Here is a 23,059-nt window from a genome sequence, read left to right as displayed (position 1 = left end):
CAAAAGAAAGAAAAGACTAAGCAAAAAGCTGAAGACTGATAAATAATTATTAAATTATCTTTCCACTAAATCAGTCACACTCCAACAGTCACAAAAGTATGTTTGCCCTGTGATTATCTATTGCCAATTTTCTCTCATTAGTTCCAATTAGTTCACCCTCCACTCTTCTTTGGAAAGGCAACTGACAACTTCGGAGAGTATTCTCATTTGTCTTTAATAATCATAATTCATGAGTCTATACACATGATTACTAGTATTCAGTTATATGAGTTAAATAGTTATTTCATGCTTGCAGTGTCCATGAAGCAGGTGTAGCATCCCAAGAGAAACATTTTTTTCCTCTTCTGGTTTTATTAAAAAATTAACACTTTAATGTACTTGAGCTGTAAGAATAATTTCTATTCTGTGGTCAACATTTTAATATCGGATAGTAAAATATTTACATTAACAAACTTCATTGTGTGACCTATTATTTTAAAAAAATGTATTATTACATACAGAACTTATGATCCAATAGGGCAAGAATGGGGAAGGAAAATGGCCACATCCTTTTCAAAGGAGACATTGTAGCACATGTCTTGACTAATTCATGGAAACCATTGAAAACCTAAACTTCAATGGTCAGGAACAGACATGAAGGATGAAAGCTCTGTGCTTTTATCATTAGATATGAATCACATGATCCTATAGAACAAATATGCGAAAGGAAATTGGCCATGTCCTTTTCAAAGGAACCATCCTGGCATTTGGCTTGATTGATTCAGGATGCTATGGAATACCCAAATCTGGATGTTCAGTTGAGAATTTAAATCCCACTCCTCCAAAATGGAGGTTGTGGGCTCTATAATCACTGTGCCAACTGACATTTTCTTTTTTACAGCAATGGGTATTGCTACTTGCATTTGTTACATATTCAGAAATTTAAGGAACCAGTTGTTGCATGCTTCCTGATATATGGTGCAAATTATTGAAAGCATTTGGCAATACAGTTTTTCTTTAAATTTCTATATCCTCAGTCATTATTATTTCTCAAACATTTTTTAAGGAATAAATTTTAAACATCTAGTCTAGTACTTATTGTTGACTTGTGTTAACATAAACAACTAAATGAATTTAAATAACAGCACTGTTAAGTTAGTCTGTTTTATTTTTCAGCTAATGGTAACCCTACAGATGCCACACAAGAACTACTTGCCATTGGTATTTCCAATATTGGTAACTCATTTGTCCAAGGTTTCCCAGGAACTGGAGCTCTAGCTCGTAGTGCTGTTAACAATTCCAGTGGAGTCAGGACAACACTTGGAGGGCTTTACACAGGTGATTGTGCTTTAAATTCAAATGATACATTGTGACCAAAACCTGTTCAGAAGATGTATAAAATGCTCCATAGAAGTCACAGCGAAGATTTTACAACTGTTTACTTTCTTCCATTTTGTTATCTTTCATTTCAGTAATTTGCTTATTTATTTATTCTGGTAACATGTTTATTTTATTTGTTCATTTTTATGTCTTAGTCAGATTTTATATAATGGGTGTTTCACATATGATGCCTGAGGGAGGCCCACAGCTCGCATAGCAAAAATACTGGCTGTTGGCTACTGGCACCTGTCATAAGATGGCTGCTTGCACATCTGCTGTACTGCATGAAAATTATGATACAATCTGATTAAGCTCACATTTTTTAAGGCAGTTGTTCAAAATGATGTTCCTCTGTGGAAAGAGCACCTTCTCAACACATTATGAAACACTCGCTGAATTTTGGCTCTTGACATTTGGAAAATGACTAGCCAAATCCTGTCTTTGACTATATGGAGATTGTTTACATATACCTTATCATTTATCATTCCCCAAAGATAAAAATTACATAGAATTACATCTAGAAAATGAGGAGGCCAACCAACTATCCTATCACCAAAAACACTTCATATTAACATAATAGAGCACTGTCAATATGTGGTCTTGCACTGCCTTGCATTAAATAATCATACATCTCTTCATTAGGTGCTAGTTCTCTAAACAAAGTATTCAGTCTGTTATTCACATTCCTATCAGAAGTTACTATTTCATGGAAAAAGATAGGTCCCATAATTTGTCTTGAACTAACTGCACAATGCAGAGACAATTGCTGTAACTGATGAAGACTTTCAGAGCTCCAACACTGATTGTTCCATGACTTTACATACCCTGACAAATACTGCCATGTCTCATCAGAAACAAGAGAATTTCAAGATCAACCTTCCCATCCTGCACAAGCTGTAACAGCTAGTTGCAATGATGATGTCAAGCAAATGTATCTGAGTTAGCCAGTCGATGCACTACTGTTACTTTGTACGGTTTCAGTGCTGAGTTTGTGTACAGTGCGGTGAGGAGATGCTACTGACACACTGGTCTGAAGGGCTAAATGGTGCAATGATTTTCTCAGACTTCTTCCTGAGACCTCTCATACCTTATCTAATTAATTTTCAATTAAAACACTGAGTTCTCTAGATCTTTGCTTGTCTAATATGGATCCAGTCACTAAATTTCTTCACTAATCTGCACTCACTAAACCACTGGGTATGCACATGCTAGGAAATTTTCATATGAATGCATCCTGACATTACACATAAGATTCTCTTTTTACATAGTTCAACACAAGAAACACTCATTGATCCTTTGTGTATATCATTGAAAATGAAAACTTGACAAAAAATTCAAAGGAAAACACCCATACAATCAATCACAGGGGCAAGAAAGTCTCAGACTGAGCACATGCATCATACATGAAACACTCAGGGGAAGCACTTGCAACCATCTTGCAGCAGATACAGTGAGCAACATCTGGTAAATCTATTGTGCGGGCAGCTAGTTTTTCCAGGCATTCCACGTGAGAAATCGTATTATCACAGTTACCTAACACTATTGTTCTTGATATTTTGGCCCCTTACTTAATTGAAGGATTCAAAATTCAAAAAATAATTACATTATGTTTGAGATACAGCTGACAAACTTCACAAAAATAAAAACCTGAACCTGAGATATCAGTATTAGAGATATGTTTTCCCTACAATATGGGTGAAAGAAGTAGTATGAATAATATAATGGCAGCTACATCATTTCTTCTGAGGTTCACTGCTTCATTTAAGCGTTGAAAGACTGTACATTCCAGGATATAGTCTACTATTATTCAATGCAAATTATTATCATAGCCATAGCATTTGTCTTATTTTACTGATGGTTGTCTTGTTATCAAATTCTTACCTACACTACAGTAAAGTAAAGAATATGTGATAATACATTCTAGCATTCAATTTATGATAATTCACAGTTGAGATAAGCAGGTACCATTTTTCATGCAGACAAACTCCCACATTTATCTATCTAACACTACTGCTTACATGAGCACCAATTATGATGATGACTACTTTGATCTAATGATCATAGCATTTGTATTTGTATTTCTTTATTAGTCCTGTAAATTGTGTTTAGGTACATATTTTGCACAAACGATGTAGGACAAGTCAGGTTGGTTCAGTATATACATCATCATACACATTGTTATTTTGAAAGGATAAATAATTATTAATTATTCAATACATGTTGAATATTGATGACGAATTTAATATAATATAAAGAATATTTGAGCTATTACACTACACTTTTCTGGTACTCTAAAAATCGGAAACAGAATAGAGGCATTGGTCAAGCAAGTACTCTTTCAGTTTCACTTTAAACTTTTGTAAATTTTGCTTATGTTTCAAATAGGATGGCATGTGATTGTACAGCATTATACCAGTATGATACGCTCCTCTCTTACAAATGTTTGTGCTCACTGTATTGACATGCAAGTAATGTTTCTGCCTAGTATCATGATGGTGGTAATCGCAGTTATACTTGAATATATTTCCATTTTTTAAAATACTTCCTTTTGTGAAATTTAATATTTCATACATATATAAGCAGGGAAGAGGCAGTATACTGAGATTTTTAAATATTGGTCTACAGGAGTCTCTGTACTTAACATGGTTTATTATTCTAACAATCTTCTTCTGTAGCCTAAATGTTTTGTTTGTACCTACGGAGTTCCCCCAAAAGATAATGCCGTACATCAGCAGTGACTGAATACTGCCATGGTACATTGTGATCACAGACACACGGTTTGTATTTTGTGCAAGGATTCTTACTGCGTACGTAAGTGTGTTTAGCTTTTTATTTACATGGTTAAGATGTGTCTCCCATTTTAGGTTTTGCTGTATATGTATACCTAAAAATTTTGTGTCGCTCACAGATCAGACAGTTTTTCCATCAATTTTAAAAATTGATGTTGCAGGATGTAGTTCCTGTGAATTGTGGAAATTGACTGTCACCGTTTTTTCATTATTTATTATAAGCTTGTTTGTTCTGAACCATTGTGTCAAATTTTGTATTATACCTGTAGCCTTTTTTTGTAGGCTTTCCTCATCACGTTGTTTGATTAGGATATGTGTGTCATCTGCAAAAAGTACTGTTGTCCCTTTAGTTATTGTTTCTGACAAATCATTAACATAAAGAATGAAAAGAATTGGCCCAAGGACTGACCCTTGAGGAACTCCATATGTAATGTTTTGTGCATTACTGTAAAACTTAGAAATTTTTTGTGTTTTTATCTCTTTGTATTTTATTTGAGCGATCTGTTGACGGTCATGAAGGTAGGGATGTATCCACTTGTTTGGCAGGCCTCATACAATAAGTCATTCATTAATTGGGTAGGATTATGAGTGATCATCTCAGTATGCAGTTATTGATAGGTCAGAAGAAGACTTCAACTGGTAGGTGAAGAGTTGAGTAGAAGAAGCTTTACAGTCATGACTTGACACTTTTAAACCCACTTTTTCTGCTTTAATTATTTGGGTATATTGTGTTTTGGGATGTACCTGAGGCATATTCTGAGACATTCTTAAAGATCAAAACTGTTTGCATGACTGTGATTTCATTGTGGATACTTGGTATAATTGAAACTGTAAAGGATGGCCAGTGGCATGACTGGTGAGCTTATGTTTTTAAAGTGTGAATGAAATTATAGTAAATGAATATGTATTATCACTTTGCTGTGATGCATTGCCTCTTGGAAAGCTTTCTATTCAATTTCAACATAACTGGGACTCATAGCCATTGAAAACACAATTACTGATTTAATGTGCATCGGTATACTGACAGCTTGCATTGGATGCCATCACAATTAAAGGAAATTCAGAATCATAAAAGAAGTCAGGCCATGAGAAGCTCTACAATTATGACTTGGCACTTAAAACCACACATTTTTACTATAAGTATTAAAGAGTATTGTGTTTTTGGATTAGATTATCATGTATTGGAGGCAGATTCTTAAACATTCTGAACATTCATTCTACAGTAAGGAACTATAGAAGAAGTCTTCATATTTATAAGCTATGAAAATTAAGAATGTATGTGGATTAAATGCATCACACCTTGACCAATGTGTTTATCTCTAGTGTGGATAATCTTCATCAACAAATTGGAGAACTGAAGCTATAATATGACTAAAGTAATATATTATTAACACATTAAAAGTAATATTGTAGAATTCAACAATGGATTTGTGGGAAATGTGATACTGGAGGTGGGACAGAAGAATAGTGACACATCACATAGATATAATTTCCACACTATTTATTACTGACCACAATGTACAGCACTTGTGTAATTGTTACTATCATATGGAGTGTACTATGTCTCCTTGCCTCCCATAGCAGCAATCTTCCTTTTCTCCAGTGAGAGATGATACACCACAACAGAGAAACACATGCCTTCTCAGCCCCCTCCAACCCCTGTAGTGCAGAACACACATGAGGAGAAAGAGGCTGCAGTGAGATGTGGTCTGTCAGAAATGATGTAGACAGCTGTGTGATGGTGGATGCAATTGAAGACATGTACTAATCAGCAAGAAAGGTGTGCTAAAGGGAGCAAGGCATGACCAAAGTCCAACACAGATGGTGCGTCTAACAGGGTCCAATCATTACCACATAAGGAAGTAGTCTCTGTGGCATCTTTAATTTGTACTGGTCTGGTATTTGCAGAGGGAGGCATGTTGGTGGCATTTCCTTGCATTGTTGTGTCCATGGGAGGTGTTCCAGGGTCTGTGGCAGTGTAAGTTGGGGTGGAGATGGTGAGAGTACCATCTACTGAAAAATGGGAGGTGAGTCCTGTCGTGTCAGCTTCTGGTGGGCTAGGAGTATTGTGCAAAACCTGTGTGTGATGGTGCTTGCTCCTTATCACATGTCAATGTAGGTAGTGGTAATCATGAGATAGGTATTGCATAATGTGATGGACATTTCATCAGACAGAACATCATGGAGATTCATATGCACTTGTAAATTAACTAACATGTTCATAGGAGGTGGTGTGGAGGTAAGTGTCTGTTGTGACAGGTCTGCTAAAATCCGAGCCAATTTAAGCTCATTCACCAATAGTGTTATTTGATTTCCAGCAATTTTCATGTCAAAATTGTTTGTACCTTGTATCAGAACAAGGTATGGTCCTTTAAACGGCAGTTGTACGGCAGATTTCACAGCGTCTGTATGCAGCATCACATGAGAACTTGTAGCCAGTTCTTCATGAATAAAATTCGTTGTGTCATGTGATGGGAGGAGGTAGCACTTGGACGTTTTGTATGTGTGCACATGCATGCAAATAAGACTGGTAGGTCATGGTCTGTGGGGACTGTTTCATGTGCTACAAATTCAGGTGTGGAACTGGTGGCATCCACACAGGTGGCATAAGTCACTGAACAGTTGGTATTTGAGTTGCCAACCCTGATCCATTGTTAAGGAGGTTGGGCAGGTGAATCTGGCAATCTAACTCTTGACAAATGTTTTCGCTAAAGTCTCTGCTGATATGTTGGAAATGGGCATGGCCAACACCTATCGAGTCACAAGACATCATTGACAGAATGTAACAGTAACCATATGATTTGAAGAGTGGTGCTATGATGTCAGTGTGGACTTGCTCAAACTGCCCCTTTTACCAAAGGGCGATTGTGTGTGGTGACCGGTTTTGCCTACTGCCATGGAATGCAAGTCCAGGTCCCATGGCACACTCCTTTTTAATGTCAGGCCTGATAAACAATTCCACGATGAAGCATATGGTAGGGTACATGCCCAGGTATGCAAGGTTGTGGAGAAAGTCAAAAATTGTTCTGTCATATGGCTGTGGTATGACTGGTAGAACCGGTCCATCTGAAACATCACACCAAACTTCTTTGGTAATGTGGGGTAGTGTGCATTGTTGTAATTGCAATCTGGTGTCTGGTATGTTAAACAACCTGTGGAGATTGACATCTGTTGCTTGTGCATTTGTGATTCTATTGAAGTCCATCTGGGCAGAGGTAGCTGCGATATGGGAAAGATAATCCACCACAATATTATCAGCACCTCTGATGTATTTGCTCATTGGTAGTGAACTGTGCTGCAAAAACCAGGTGACAGAATGTCCTGTGCAGAATCTGCCAATGGGTTGTGGAATGTGTTTACCAATGGGCAATGGGCTGTATGTACAGTAAAGCGTCTCCCCTCAGCATCATCTTGAAGTGATGAACTGCTTCATATATAGCTAGTAGTTTTTTCTTGGAATGAGTAAGTTTGCCTGAGAAAAACCTGAATGGCTATGTGATTCCACTGATTTCTTGCTCTAAAGCAGGCCTGATAGCTTGATTGCTAGCATCAAATTCAGTAATTAGATATGCATCGGGCAATGAGTGGACGAGGGTCATAGGTGCAGCAGGTGTACTTTTATTTTGTCATAGATCATCTGCATTAGCAGTGTCCAGTCAGGGCATCATTAGACGTATTCTTGCCATGCAATGCTTGTGTGAGTGGTACTAAAGTCTCGGTGGTGTGTGGCAGTTGTATCCTGTAGAAAATTATGATCTCCAAAAAGCTACACAGCTCTTGATAGTTGTTTGTGGGTGGGAGGAGGCATATCTGTTCAGTTTTCTCAGGAGTAGGACACACCCTGGATGCATCATGTGTTGGGGAACAAAGGTCACATGGGATTGTTTAAGTTGGTACTTGTTATTGTTTATCACATCCCTCTGAGAGAACAGGTTATCAAGGAAAATACACAGGTGGTCATTGTGGTTTTTCTCATTTTGCAAGGAAATGTTATCTAGATAAATGTAACAAAAAGGCAAACTGAACAGTACTCTATCAATAAATCTTTGCCTTGTCTGTGCTGATTTTTTTTTTCAATCTTTAGGGCATGTAGAGGAACTCAGAAGGACCAAATGTATCAATTATTGCAGTTTTTGATGTGTCTTTGGCTGCCATCAGAATTTGTTTTGTAATCAGTGACACTGAAAATTTTTGCCCCAGCCAAGACATGGGAAAAATCGTGCAGCTCTAGAACAGAATAGCTGTCAATAACTGTACAGGGATTGTGGTATCAGCAGTCACCATATAGGTGCCAAGTACCATTCCTTCTAGGAAATAGTTTAATTGGGAGGCCCAAGCATTGTCTCAAAGCCCGACTAAGCCAGCTCATGAAAGTTTGTTCACTGCAGCTTTGGCTTCTTTAAGTTTGTGGGGGGCTAGACAAAGATGGCGACAACAGGCAGGGGGACCTGGAAAGGTTGTAATGTGGTGGGCTGTAGTACTCCACATGGCACAGATTATATGTGGTCTCATGGGGGAGTATGGAGTGAGTCCAGAAGACAGGATTCAATGTGACTTGCCATTGCTGATAATATTACACAGCACTGTTTCGAGAGCGCACTGACATGGAGATTTTGATGCTTCAGTAAGCTGAAAAGTGTCCATAGCAGCAGCACTGTGGTAGTGATCAGTGTTGATGTGGTGAAGGTCATCAAGGTGCTGTTAAGCTGCATATAGAGATGTAGAGAAGTCCGCATTTAGTTTCTGTAGTTGTTTATTATTGAGGCATGTGACCTGGTTGTCTTGGTGTAATGATGAACACTCAGCTGCCTTTAAGTGTAAATGATTGAAAAGTGCTTCACTCTGTAGCTTCAGGTCGTCAAGCAGCAGCACTGTGACCAAGGTTGTTGCTGTGCCAGCAGGTAATGTGTTGCTGACCACACAACACATTGACTGCTGGCCATCCTGTCATAATAGATGGGTATGATTTAAATCTCACAGTACTTGGTGGAGATGGAGGAAACTGGCTGCCAGGATTGGTTCAACTGTCTCTGCCACTAAGAGTGTCCAAGGTACCTGTGTATCTGTTCCAAGGCTGATTGGTGTCATCGGCCATTCACATTTGCAGCAGCAACAGTGACAGTGTAACAGGTGCAAGAATAGATTGTAAAGTGCTCACATCTTCCCCAGTATCAACATGGAAATATGTCTGTAGGCACCTGTCATAGACAGATACTTGGCAACCATCTGCCCATTGGAACACTGTATCGGTGCTCTTTTGTCATGGTGTGCAAAAGTGTCTTGTTAATTAAGAATGGTCTGCTGCACTTATGTCAGGTCACTGTTCTAGTTTGGGTAGGTCCAAGGTTGTCTGCAGTGTTGTGCATTCTGCTCAAATTTGGTGTGCAACCAGCGGTAGCATTGCTGTGTGTTGGTCATGGAAGCAGGCAATGCACTTGGCTCTTGTATACAGGGTTGTCCATTGATAGTGACCGGGCCAAATATCTCACGAAATAAGAATCAAATGAAAAAACTACAAAGAACAAAACTCGTCTAGTTTGAAGGGGAAAACCAGATGGTGCAGCCATAGGTCAAGCGGTCTTCAACTGCAGTTTTTGAAATAGAAACCCCCATTTTTTATTACATATTTGTGTAGTACGTAAAGATATATTAATGTTTTAGTTGGACCACTTTTTTCGCTTTGTGATGGATGGTGCTGTAAAAGTCACAAATGTATACATACATGGTATCATGTAACATTCTGCCAGTGTGGACGATATTTGCTTTGTGATACCTTACCCATGTTAAAATAGACTGTTTACCACCTGCGGAAAAGGTCCATATCATGTTGATGTATGGCTATTGTGATCAAAATGCCCAACGGGCATGTTTTATGTATGCTGCCCGGTATCCTGGACGACATCATCCAAGTGTCCAGACTGTTCACCAGATAGTTACTTTATTTAAGGAAACAGGAACCTCAGCTGTCATGGTAGGTGACTGTTGTATACCCATGCTGTGAAAGGCATCCGGTGTGGTAAAGGTGGGAGGCACAGACCAGTTCGGGCCAGTACAGCAGTTGTTAGGCAGTCCTTGGCTGTGCAGAATGTCAGGGTAGCACAGCTGGGATTGTGCGAAATTGGTTTTGGTACAGGTGCACTGGGCACTGACTGCAGTGTAGGGCTGTTGATTGTTGGTTAGAATGTGGTGTTGTAATAGTGTCTACATTCTGTCAGTGAGTTGAAGATTAAACTCCAGAGGTGCCTCCTCATGTGCTAATCTTGCTGTCTGGATGTTCTCTGGCAGTTTTAGGAGCAAAAGTGTCCATTGCACATGATTAGGCAGTAGTGTTTGATCAATTCCAGCTTGCAGGTGGCACCAGACCAAAGACAACATGCTACTGCCCAAAAAACTGTCCATTGCACATGATTAGGCAGTAGCGTTTGATCAATTCCAGCTTGCAGGTGGCACCAGACCAAAGACAACATGCTACTGCCCAAAGTAGTCTCATTGATGACAAGGTGTAGCTTCTATTTAGGTGTGTGTGTGTGTGTGTGTTAGTTATTGGAAAAGTAGTGTGTGAGTGGTTTAGTATTTGTGAGAAAGTGGAATATCAAAAAGCAAGTCACTAATAAGGTCCATATTGCCTCTGAGGTGTTTAATAAGAGTGTCTAGCTTCTCATCATCCCCAATGATGCCACTGGCTGATATCAAACGCTCACTGAGGACAAACCACATCTTGAGAGAATCTGCTCAGAACAACGTTAGATTCAGACAATGGTAGATGCTATGATGACTGTCAGTGGTTTTGATTGTAAGGTACCGTCAGGAGGTGGGCATGGCATGGTGTAGGAAACATGGGAGGTGCAAGAGTGTAGGAGCATGAGATGGGCAGGAAATGTGGCTTCACATAGGAAGGTGCGTGAAGAGGCAAATTTGTGTTGTGGCACAGGTGGCATTGGCATCACGTGATGATGTATGTAGAAATTTGGTTGCTGTTTTTAGAATGGCTGCGCATGTGAGTGAAGTTTATGGGCCAATGCGGTAGGTATGACTCTCCCAATGTTAGATGTATGAGATGGTGTAAAATGTATATGAAACTGCACATGAGATTGAGGCACCATAAAGGAGGAAGGCGTGATCCATTTATTATCAACTGCCATAGGCAGTATGTCATGGAGTTCATGCAGAGTCATTCACGATGCAGCTGGTGCAGATGTAATGTCAATCAAACTGGATGTCAGTGTTATCTGACCTTGCCAAGGAGAGACAGTGAAAAACACATTCACGGAGTCCATAGTTTGTTTCTGGTGCTGGGTGTGAGCGATGCACATGCAAAGCACAGTGCTGGAATGGAAGGAGTCAGTTGTGATGCAAGGCATGGCTTGCACAGCAGGGTGTCTTAGTCTGTCTCTCAGAACTCATATTTAATGGCAATGGTCGGAACTGAATTTGGAAAATAGGAATGCACTGGTACTGAAAGATGATGTAAACCTTGAACCCATGGTCTGCTAGCACATGGATGATGAAACAGAGCAATGGAATGGTATGGACACGGCCATTGTTGTTCAACTTTAACAACACTATGTGATGCAACGGTCAGAGGCACTTAGATTAACATTTGCTACAGAGGTGGGCAGCCATTGTTTATTGTTGTTCTTTGCTGCACTTTTCTCTGAAGTACCTGGAATAGATTCACTTAGGGTCAAATCTGGATGTTTATCAACAAGTCACTCAGTAAATTTGGCACTTGACATCAGCGGCAATGCACGGTTGATCCTAAAATATGGCAAAAAATGAAGGCATTGTCACTATGTTGTTCAGCACTGTAGTACTGTCTGAACTTTGGCGGATTTTAAGCAATTTTGCACACAGAATGTTTGTGAAATTCACAAACACTTGTTGAGAGATGTTTTCAACACTGTCAAAGAAACAATGATGTTCTACTATTTGTAACTTCAGTATTCTTCAGGTGTAACTGACGCTTCGGATTTTTGACTTAACAATAAAATCACAGTGTGACACAGAAATTCGTGGTCACCACTGGAAGGACTGGGGTACTATCAGTGTGATAGCAGAATAGTCACACATCATAGAGATATAATTTCCACACTGTGTACTTCTGAGCACAATATACATAACTTGTGTAATCGTTTCAAGCACAGAGAGTGTACTAACTCTGCATACTTCAGGGTTAGTGATCTTCCTTTTCTCCAGTCAGAGATGTTGCACTGCCATGTATTTATAGAGCCAGTTGATGAGTTATTGCATTTAGTGCAGTTTAAGATAATAATCAGATAGGCAAGTAAAGAAAATAAGCACATGGATGGGAGAACAAACACGGAATCTCTTCATTGGATTCAAGAAATAAGAAAAGAATGAGAAGATGATCTAAAGGTAGGTAGGTGATGTTAACTAAAACAGAGGAGCAACATCAATCCTAATAGCTAAATACATTAATGCATAGAGATATTTGGATGAAACTGTCATTTGGAAGTGGTTGCCAAATAGCTGATGATGACAACATCTCCACAAGGTAAAACAATGCATATTTTTGCTTATCCCATTCAAATTACAATGTAAATGAATCCAATTTTTAACTGAATAATATCTTAGCTTTCCATTTCTGTAGGCCTACTTATTTTGTTTTGAATTGAAAAATTGTCATTTACTCCTATGTAGTATTGTTCTGCACTACTTTTACAGGTGCATTTTAGACAAATAGAGAAATTGTTATGGGAAGTTAAAAGATGTTGCTAACAATCTTCCATTTATCATTATTGTAACTCAATACTAAAAAACAGAGTTTTGTAAATTAATGAGATGTTTCAATTTATACCTAAAAACAAAGATGAGGTGACTTACCAAACAAAAGTGCTGGCAGGTTGATAGACACACAAACAAACACAAACATACACACAAAATTCAAGCTTTCACAACCAACAGTTGCTTCGTCAGGAAAGAGGGAAGGAGAGATCCTTCCATATTTCCCTCTCCTTCCCTCTTTCCTGATGAAGCAACTGTTGGTTGCGAAAGCTTGAATTTTGTGTGTATGTTTGTGTTTGTTTGTATGTCTATCAACCTGCCAGTGCTTTCATTTGGGAAGTCACCTCATCTTTGTTTTTAGATATATTTTTTCCACATGGAATGTTTCTCTCTATTACATTCATATCATTAATTTGAACCCAACAAAGATGTTTCAGTTAGTTATATACTGCATTACTAACATATAAATGTGAAAATAAGATGGCAATCTTCCACTTTTTTTCTCTTTCTTCACAGGACTTCTGGTGACTTTATCTCTTCTTTTTTTTGCTGATTATTTCTACTTTATACCAAAATCAAGTCTTGCTGCCATAATCATAGCTGCTGTGATATTTATGGTAGAAGTCAAAGTTGTGGTCCCAATATGGAAGACAAAGAGTAAGTATTCACATGATAAAATACATTAATCTATCTATCAATGTGCAAAGGAAGAATTGATAGTTGTGAAAATAGGTGAGCAGGTGGTTACCAGGATGGATACCTCAAAATACCTAGGCTTGCATATTGACAGCAAACTGAACTGGTCAAGCCACATCCTGGATGTGGCAGCTAAGGAGGGGAAGAAATCCAGTGTGCACTCCGTGTGCATTCCGGGTAGAGTCATTCCTGATGCAGAAAGGGTCCTTCCGGATGCCATGAAGAGCAAAGGGTGCAGCCAGCTGCAGGTGGTGGCACATGTCAGCACTAATGATGTGTGTTGCTTTGGATCTGAGGAAATTCTCTCTGGATTCCAGTGGCTATCTGATTTGATGAAAGCTGCCGGTCTTGCATACGAGATGAAGGCAGAGCTCACCATCTGCAGCATCATTGACAGAACCGACTGCAGACCTTTGGTGCAGAGCCAGGTGGAGGGTCTGAATCAGAGGCTCAGATGGTTTTGTGACCGTGTTAGCTGCAGGTTCCTTGACTTGCGCCATAGGGTGGTGGGGTTTCGGGTTCTGCTGAATAGGTCAGGAGTTCACTACACTCAGCTGGTGGCTACATGGGTAGCAGAGGCTGTGGGGCGTGGACTGGGTGGGTTTTTTAAGTCAGAAGGCCTCAGGAAAGTATGGGGTGGGCTGCAATCTCAAAGGGTGCATGGCAAATACAGGATGTGCTTGGATCAAGGAACAGTCGGAATTGTGGTTGAAAATTGTTGTAGTTGTGCTGGGAAAGTTCTTGAGCTTCAAGTGCTAATAGAAAGTACAAAAGCTGAAATCATTATAGGTGCAGAAAGCTGACTAATGCCTGAAATAAGTTCTGCAGAAATTTTTACGAAGTCTCAGACTGTGTTCAGGAAAAATAGATCAGGCAGAATTGGTGGTGTGGTGTTTGCGTCTGTCAGTAGTGGTTTATCCTGTAGTGAAGTAGAAGTAGATACTCCATGCAAATTGGTATGGCTGCAGGTTATACTTAACAGCCGAACTAAGTTACCGACCCCCAGACTCCGATGATATAGTTGCTGAACAGTTCAGGGAAAATTTGAGTCTCGTAACAAATAAATACCACACTCATATGGTTATAGTTGGTGGGGACTTCAACCTCCACTCAATATGTTGGCAAAAATAATTGTTCAAAACCAGTGGTAGGCAGAAAACATCTTCCGAGATTGTCCTAAATGCTTTCTCCGAAAATTATTTCAAGCAGTTAGTTCACGAACCCACGTGAATTGTAAATGGTTGCAAAAACACACTTGACCTCTTAGTCACAAACAATCCAGAGCTGATAGAGAGCATCATGACTGATACAGAGATTTGCGATCACAAGGTCAATACCACTTCTTCCAAATCCCCCAGAAACAAACGCAAAATATTTTTATTTAAAAAAGCAAATAAAGTGTCACTAAAAGCCTTCCCAAGAGACAATCTCCATTCCTTCCAAACTGACTATGCAAATGTAGACAAGATGTGGCTCAAATTCAAAGATATAGCAGCAACAGCAATTGTGAGATTCATACCTCATAAATTGGTAAGAGATGGAACTGATCCCCCATGGTACACAAAACTGGTCCAAACGCTGTTGCAGAGGCAACAGAAAAAGCATGTGAAGTTCAGAAGAACACGAAATCCCGAAGATTGGCTAAAATTTATATATGCGCTAAATTTGGCATGGACTTCAATTCGAGATGCCTTTAATAGGTTCCTAAACGAAACATTGTCTTGAAATTTGGTAGAAAATCCAAAGAAATCCTGGTCGTATGTAAAGTACACAAGCAGCAAGACACAGTCAATACCTTTGCTGCGCAGTGCCAATGGTACTGTTACCAACGACTGTGCTGTTAAAGCAGAGTTATTGAATGCAGTTTTCCGAAATTCCTTCACCAGGGAAGACAAATGGAATATTCCAGAATTTGAAACATGAACAGCTGCTAGCATGAGTTTCTTAGAAGTAGGGGTTGCAAAGCAACTCAAATCGCTTAATACGGGCAAGTCTTCAGGTCCAGATTGTATACCGATTAGGTTCCTTTCAGATTAAACTGATACAATAGCTCACTACTTAGCAATCATACACAACTGCTTCCTCACCGATAGATCTGTCCCTACAGATTGGAAAATTGTGCCGGTCGCATCAGTGTTTAAGAAGGGTAGTAGGAGTAATCCATGGAACTACAGACCTATATCATTGGCGTCAGTTTGCAGTAGGGTTTTGGAGCATATACTGTATTCAACCATTATAAATCACCTTGAAGGGAATGATCCATTGATACGTAATCAGCATGGTTTCAGAAAACATCGCTCTTGTGCAACGAAGGTAGCTCTTTATTCGCATGAAGTAATTGCCACTATCGACAGGGGATCTCAAGTTGATTCCGTATTTCTAGATTTCCAGAAAGCTTTTGACACCATTCCTCACAAGCGACTTTTAATCAAGCTGCAGGCCTATGGGGTATCATGTCAGTTGTGCAAGTGAATTCGTGATTTCCTGTCAGAAAGGTCGCAGTTCGTAGTAATAGACAGCAAATCATCAAGTAAAACCGAAGTGAAATTAGGTGTTCCCCAGGGAAGCATTCTGGGACCTCTGCTGTTCCTGATCTGTATAAATGACCTGGGTGACAATCTGAGCAGTTCTCTTAGGTTGTTCACAGATGATGCTGTAATTTACCATCTTGTAAGGTCATCTGAAGGCCAGTATCAGTTGCAAAGCAATCTAGAAAAGATTGCTGTATGGTGTGGCAGGTGGCAGTTGAAGCTAAATAACAAAAAGTATGAGGTGATCCACATGAGTTCCAAAAGAAATCCATTGGAACTTGATTACTCGATAAATAGTACAATTCTCAAGGCTGTTAATTCAACCAAGTATCTGGGTGTTAAAATTATGATCAACTTCAGTTGGAAAGACCACATAGATAATATTGTCGGGAAGGTGACCCAAAGGTTGTGTTTCATTGGCAGGACATTTAGAAGATGCAACAAGTCCACTAAAGAGACAGCTTACACTACACTCGTTTGTCCTCTGTTAGAATATTGCTGCGCGGTGTGGGATCCTTACCAGGTGGGATTGACGGATGACATCTAAAGGGTGCAAAAACGGGCAGCTCGTTTTGTATTATCACATAATAGGGGAGAGAGTGTGGCAGATATGATACGCGAGTTGGGATGAAAGTCATTAAAGCAAAGACGTTTTTCGTCACAGCGAGATCTATTTACGAAATTTCAGTCACCAACTTTCTCTTCCGAATGCGAAAATATTTTGTTGAGCCCAACCTACATAGTTAGGAATGATCATCAAAATAAAATAAGAGAAATCAGAGCTTGAACAGAAAGGCTTAGGTGTTCATTTTTCCCGCGCGCTGTTCAGGAGTGGAAAGGTAGAGAGATAGTATGATTGTGGTTCAATGAACCCTCTGCCAAGCACTTAAATGTGAATTGCAGAGTAGTCATGTAGATGTAGATGTAGATGTAGATGTAGATGTAGATGTAGATGTTGATTTAGAAGTATGGAAACCATGAAGTCAGCCTATTATAGTTATTTTCATGCCATTATGGCATATGGATTTATATTTTGGGGTAATCAGTCACTGGCTAAAAATGTACTGTGTGCACAAAAAAGAGCCATATGAATCAGGTGTGGAGTTCATCCTTTTAAGAAACTTGGAATCCTTACATCCAGTGTGCAATATATATATTCTCTTTGATGTGCTTCGTAAGGGAAGAAAAATCAATTTTTAAACTGAATAGCGAGTATTTTTGGCTGTAAGATTTTTAATGCCCTCCCTTCAAGAATTAAGTGTTTGGTAGAAAATGAGCTCTTGTTTAGAAAAACTTTAAGGCAGTTCCTATTAGAAGGATCACTTTATACAATAGAAGAGTTTCTGAACTACAGTGTTTAGCATTTCTTGTATTGTTAAATGCAAATATGTGCTCAAATCTACATTTGTTATCCTGACTATTGTTTATTGTAAACACATATTTTGCAATGGGTATATACGGTATGCATCTCCTGAAAGAAAACTTTGCTTAATAAGCAGCTTGTCCACTCTCTGGGGCCAGCCAGATGATAATGGTGCATGACTATTTCTAGGTTACATAACTACCTCTGTGAAGTAATTATGCTATACTGCATTGGTTTCACTCTTTGATTATAATCTGTAAAATCAAAATGTTATTTCGTTCCAGAAAATGATCTTATTCCTGGATTTGCAACGCTTTTTGCCTGCCTGGTACTGCAACTGGAACTGGGCATCCTCGTGGGAATTGGATTGAATGTACTATTCATTCTTTATAATGTTGCACGCCCAAAAATAACAATTGAGACAAAGAAAGTAAGCATTTACAGTTTGAAATATATTGCCTTATTCTCATTTCACTTGGTAAATGCAACCTAACAAACATATTCAGACCAATATAAAGCTTAAAACTGAATTCTGAGCTTCCAGAATTAATATCATACATTACTACACCTTTAATATTGGCAGGGGAAAATTTCACAGAAGACAAGGTATGCAGGATGACAATCAAAATTCTAGGTTATTCTAAATAAATTATCAAAAAAAATGTATTTGAGTACAATTCTGGAATGAAGCACATGTTAATAAATGTAATGGAAAGATTCAAAAGGATACACAGAAAGGTAATTTCTGTCTCATCACAGTTGGCTGATAACTAACACAGATAGAAACAGTGGGTGTATGACTCAGGAGTTAAGTTCTGAAGAAATTATTGAAGAACTGAATAATGTATCAACAAAAATCTGCAAAACAGGATACCCAGATGAACTGCTGTGCAGATTACTACACATCCACTGAAAAGATTTCCATCATAGATGACCAACATGTCCACCCCATTAAATGAAGATATAGGAGAAAATGGGGATTTTTAGACTTTTTAACTAGGAATGAAAATATAAGTATGAATAATGAATATAATGTAATGATAACAACAAGAGCTGTAATAACTCTTAACACAGCTAAAACTCACAGGAAATAAAGCAAAAGAGATTGAAGAGGAACTCAGTGTAATGATACGGAAGGTGAAACCACTATAAAAAGAACGCAAACACACCTATCTTTTAGGCAACTAAAGGTTAATGGGACCATAAAATAGATGGATGCTCAGTATTTGGGATGTTAGAAAGGAAGGGATGGAAAAGTAAAAAAAAAATGTTGTAAATGAAACTCTGGTACATGACAAAGCAAGATTTTATTGTAGAAAACATTTGTTCTCCAAAGTTCCAACTCAGATTTACCATCTTCAATTTATTTCTGGTGAGTCTAACATTTTCTTCCATTTCCATGAACTTTCAAACTTTCATCTATTTGAAAATTAACACGAGAATATTTTGTACATATAAAGTGATAACTCGCACTTTCTGCAAGTACAGTAGCTTTTTCCCATGAATAATTACTTGAAGCATTTTAACAGGTTAACAAGATTCTCATTAATGATAAACTTATTCATTTCAGACTGCAGAGGGCACAGACTACCTAGAGCTTACTCCAGATAGGTGTCTTATTTTTCCTTCTGTTGAATATGTACGCAACCTGGTGGTGAAGCAAAGCATGAGGAATGATATGCCTGTTGTAATTAACTGTTCACATATATTTGTATCAGACTACACTGCAGCCAAGGTAATTAATTATTTTATACTTTCATTAGTACATTTCTGTGAACAAAGAGACACAGTTCAAGGCCTGCAGTTTATTTATGCATGAGCTACAATCCACACAGGGTGGGATAGCAAATTAAAGCAGTAAGCACATGAGGGCAAACGTACATAAATCTTCAAGCAATCTTGGAAGTGAGGCATTAGATTCTTTTTGGTATCAATGTGTGAGAAGAAATTGTGGGTGACACACTTAGCACCATACCAGATACTGGTATTGTATTAGGTGCTGTTTATCTCCAATTTGTGTACAACAAATTAACCACACTACCAGAGAATATTATCCTTGCATAAAAACAATACATCTGCAGGTTGCCAACTGGGGAATAACCTTTGTTTCTGCATCTCACATGACTAAACCTAACACAGATGTTTAATTGGAAAGGATTAATGAAAGGTGTATAAGAATAAATGGCAACCCCAATGAGCCTCTCCTGTGCTGAAAATGAAATTTCACTTGGAATAATTGTAAATTTACCAGGAGGCAGACTGGTTGGCCATGTATTACCTCCAGGGGACAAAATTCTTAGTGGAATTGCAATGTAAAAGTGGTATAAATTGTACTTAACTTTCAAAACTGTTAGCTTGTATTTTAGGGAGGAAAGAGGGACAAGCTGGGATAGGTTGGAATGGAGGGGCAGGTACCTCAAATCACAGATTGAGTAGAATGTACCTGGAACATCATGTTCCTAGGTTCCAGCCTGAGGAAGGCACTAACTATTATATTTTTAAATCTATCTGTTGGCAACACTTGAAATTTTTCCTAAACTGCCCACCTGGTGGGAACTCACATTTCAGTTGCTGAACATGCTCATGACCAGGAATTAACAAATGTATGTGCCTCAAGGAATCAGAGGCCACCTGAATCCTCCCACTCATCTGTACTTTCCCTGTAAAGTTGAGACGGGAAATTGCACCCACTACATTCTCACATATGACAAGCTATCTGGCTAAGCCTCTACTAACAGTCCTACATCTCCCAGTAATGGTGAGGCATGTTTTTTAATTAAGGTCCATTTGAACATAAGTACACAATGAAAGGTTATTTCAAAAAAAGTAAATTTATTTTCAGAAACTACATACTTCACTCTATTTTTTAACATAGTTGCCAAGTTTGTTCAAACACATATCATACCTCTCAACCAATTTTGAAATACCCTCTTCATAAAAACTTGCCACATGCTCTGATAACCAAGAGTTCACTGCCGTTTTCATGTCACCATCATCATTGTAATGGTTGCCACTGAGGTGTTGTTTTAGGTGGAGGAACAAATGGTCATCACTCAGACAAGATCAGGACTGTAGGGTGGGTGGTCTAAAACTTCCCAGCCAAAACTGTCAAATAAATTGCAGGTCTGACCTGAAGTGTGAGGTCTTGCATTTTCATGAAGAACGACAATACCCTTTGTCAGCATTCTGCGTCTTTTGTTTTGAATTGCTCTGCATAGCTTTCTCAGGGTTTGTCAGTATGCTTCTGCACTGATAGTGGTAGCTCGTTGCATGAAGTCGACCATCAAAACACCACACCCGTACCAAAACACTGATGGCATGATTTTGCACTGGGACAGAGTCTGTTGTTCACCTTTACAGGTGAGTGTGTTGTGTGTGTGTGTCTCCATTCCATGCTCTGTTACTTTGATACAGGCATGATATGCAAAACCCATGTTTCATCTCCAGTTATAATCTTACTCAAGAAGCTGTCACCTTCTTCATGATAACGAGTCAAGAGCTTCATCACACACTCAAATCATTGGTTTTTGTGATCCTTTGTTAGGAGTTTCAAGACCCAATGGGAGCACAGTTTCTTAAACATTAGGTATTCAAAAACAATGTTGTAAAGCACTGATCTCAACACATCAAGAAATTTGTTTGAGAGACCTGTTATTGTGAAGTGCCTGTTCTCATGAATCCTCGCTTCAACTGAAGCCACCAAATCATCTGTAATCAAAGAAGGGCAACTAGAGCAGTCCTCATCATGTCATGGCCATCTGTGAATTCTCATACCCCCTTACACACTTTGCTTTCACTCATAACAGTATCACCATACATTTTGCAAATCTGTCAATGAATTTCTGCAGCAGACAGTTTCCTTGCTGACAAAAACTGTATTACTGAGTGAACCTCACACACTGTGGCCGAGTTGATAGTCTTAAACATTTTGAAACCACAAAACACAACCATACAGTTTAGCTACAGAGCTGAAACTGAGCACAGTTATTCCCAAAGCATACAGGTACAGGACACATGTGCTTGTTGTGGTATGGGCATGAACCGCTAGTGTCTATACCAAAATGAACCTTACATAAAAAACATGCCTCATACAATTTTCGAAACTTAGTTTCTGCTGGTAGTATTATTTTTTATTGTTGTAGCTTATTATTTATTCCATAACTTGTTTAGCCTACCGCTTTTGGTTTTTTCTCCATCTGCTTTCCCTTTAGATTTTAATCACACTATGTAACCACTTCTTATCAGTATTATTTTAGCATACATATCTGCTTGTCCTGCACAGGCACAATTATGTGCAATAGTAACTATTCCAATTTAAAAAAATGTATTGAACACACTGATGATGCCAATTGTATGGAAAACATACTGAAAGGCAAATAATGATTCTATTCTATTCTATTCCTCTTTCTCATTCTGTCCTTCTGTCAGGTCAGACTTAAGTTTCCTGATGCAGTGCTTATCATGGAACTTTTTTTATCTCCTGCTGTCTCAGATCCCTCACCCTTTTTCAGTGTCTCATCTCCTCTTCATAACAGGTGAGTTTCTCTCCAACTGGGATTAGGGTAACCTGCCCACCTTCCTCACCTTCAAAACCTGTCCCTTCTTCCTCCCTATGACAGGAACTAACTGTTCCAAAATCTAAGCAATAGTTTTTCTACATACTGTATACCAGAAAGACTGAAATTTTGTCTTATGTACATTAGTTCTGGCCAGCCATTCTATTTACAGTATACTCAAGAGAATTCTACTTCTACAGTGATTTGCTAATCTAAACGAAATTGCAGTTGGCTTTACTTTTGCCATAATATAACTATTTATCTTTGTGTCTCAAATACTGCCAATTTTTATGTAATGTCTCACAGAGATTCAATCAAGAACATTAAACTTGTGCCCAGCTATCTGTTAAAATACAAACTTTGCTATTCTGAACCACATCCATATTACTTGAGTTACTACAGTTTCACTACCATATCATTCACTGGGCATCATTTTTCTCAGTCACCTCCACATTTGTAATTGCTAAGACACACATATGCAGTTTTACTCAACTTGGAAGTGGCTGGTCTGAATCATAGCATTGGAAAAATACTTGAAAGAAGTACTTGGCTGGCAAAATCCCAAAAAAATTCCAGGTACTACCAACAGGCACATTTAAAATTGGAATAAATACCTAGCATTCACAACTGCTACTTCCTTCCCCAGTGCAGAATCCAGGAACCCAAGTTCCAGCTGCCTCTTCTAAGCCTCATCCTAAACCCCTGGAATGATTTCAATCAAATGTGGTACCATCAAATGGGGGGATTTTGGACACAGGGGCAAATTCAGACAGTATGGCTTATTTGCTCCTTGCCACTGCGTAGAAACAAAGAGTTACTTATTTTATCGTCTGTGCATCAGTTATTTTAAGTGCAAGATTGCATTTATCACTTCCCACAACTTTTATTTTGTGTCAATTGTTTCCCTAGATGAATAATTGACGAACAGACTCAGTGTTAAAAATCCATGCATTATAGTAAAGTGGAAACTTTCTATTATTGGATCAAGTGGGAAGTTATTGTAACCATAATTGATGATGC

General features: G+C 38.7%; 2 protein-coding genes across 2 annotated transcripts in view; both read left to right on the top strand.

The window, feature by feature from the left end:
- LOC126334997 (sodium-independent sulfate anion transporter-like) overlaps window positions 1-23,059 on the top strand; it is a 317,982-nt gene that overhangs the window by 39,746 nt on the left and 255,177 nt on the right. The window lies entirely within an intron of this gene.
- LOC126335964 (sodium-independent sulfate anion transporter-like) overlaps window positions 1-23,059 on the top strand; it is a 50,536-nt gene that overhangs the window by 14,850 nt on the left and 12,627 nt on the right. The window contains exons 6-9 of the mRNA XM_049999440.1: window positions 1,156-1,317; window positions 13,410-13,550; window positions 17,768-17,913; window positions 19,054-19,218. Of these exons, the coding sequence (XP_049855397.1) occupies window positions 1,156-1,317; window positions 13,410-13,550; window positions 17,768-17,913; window positions 19,054-19,218 (614 nt within the window). The remainder of the gene's footprint in view (window positions 1-1,155; window positions 1,318-13,409; window positions 13,551-17,767; window positions 17,914-19,053; window positions 19,219-23,059) is intronic.

This window comes from Schistocerca gregaria, chromosome 2, assembly GCF_023897955.1.
Source record: "Schistocerca gregaria isolate iqSchGreg1 chromosome 2, iqSchGreg1.2, whole genome shotgun sequence".
In the NCBI taxonomy this organism is placed as follows: Eukaryota; Metazoa; Arthropoda; class Insecta; order Orthoptera; family Acrididae; genus Schistocerca; species Schistocerca gregaria.
The sequence above is the reverse complement of the archived record's forward strand: the minus strand, read 5'-3'. Positions and strand labels throughout refer to the sequence as shown.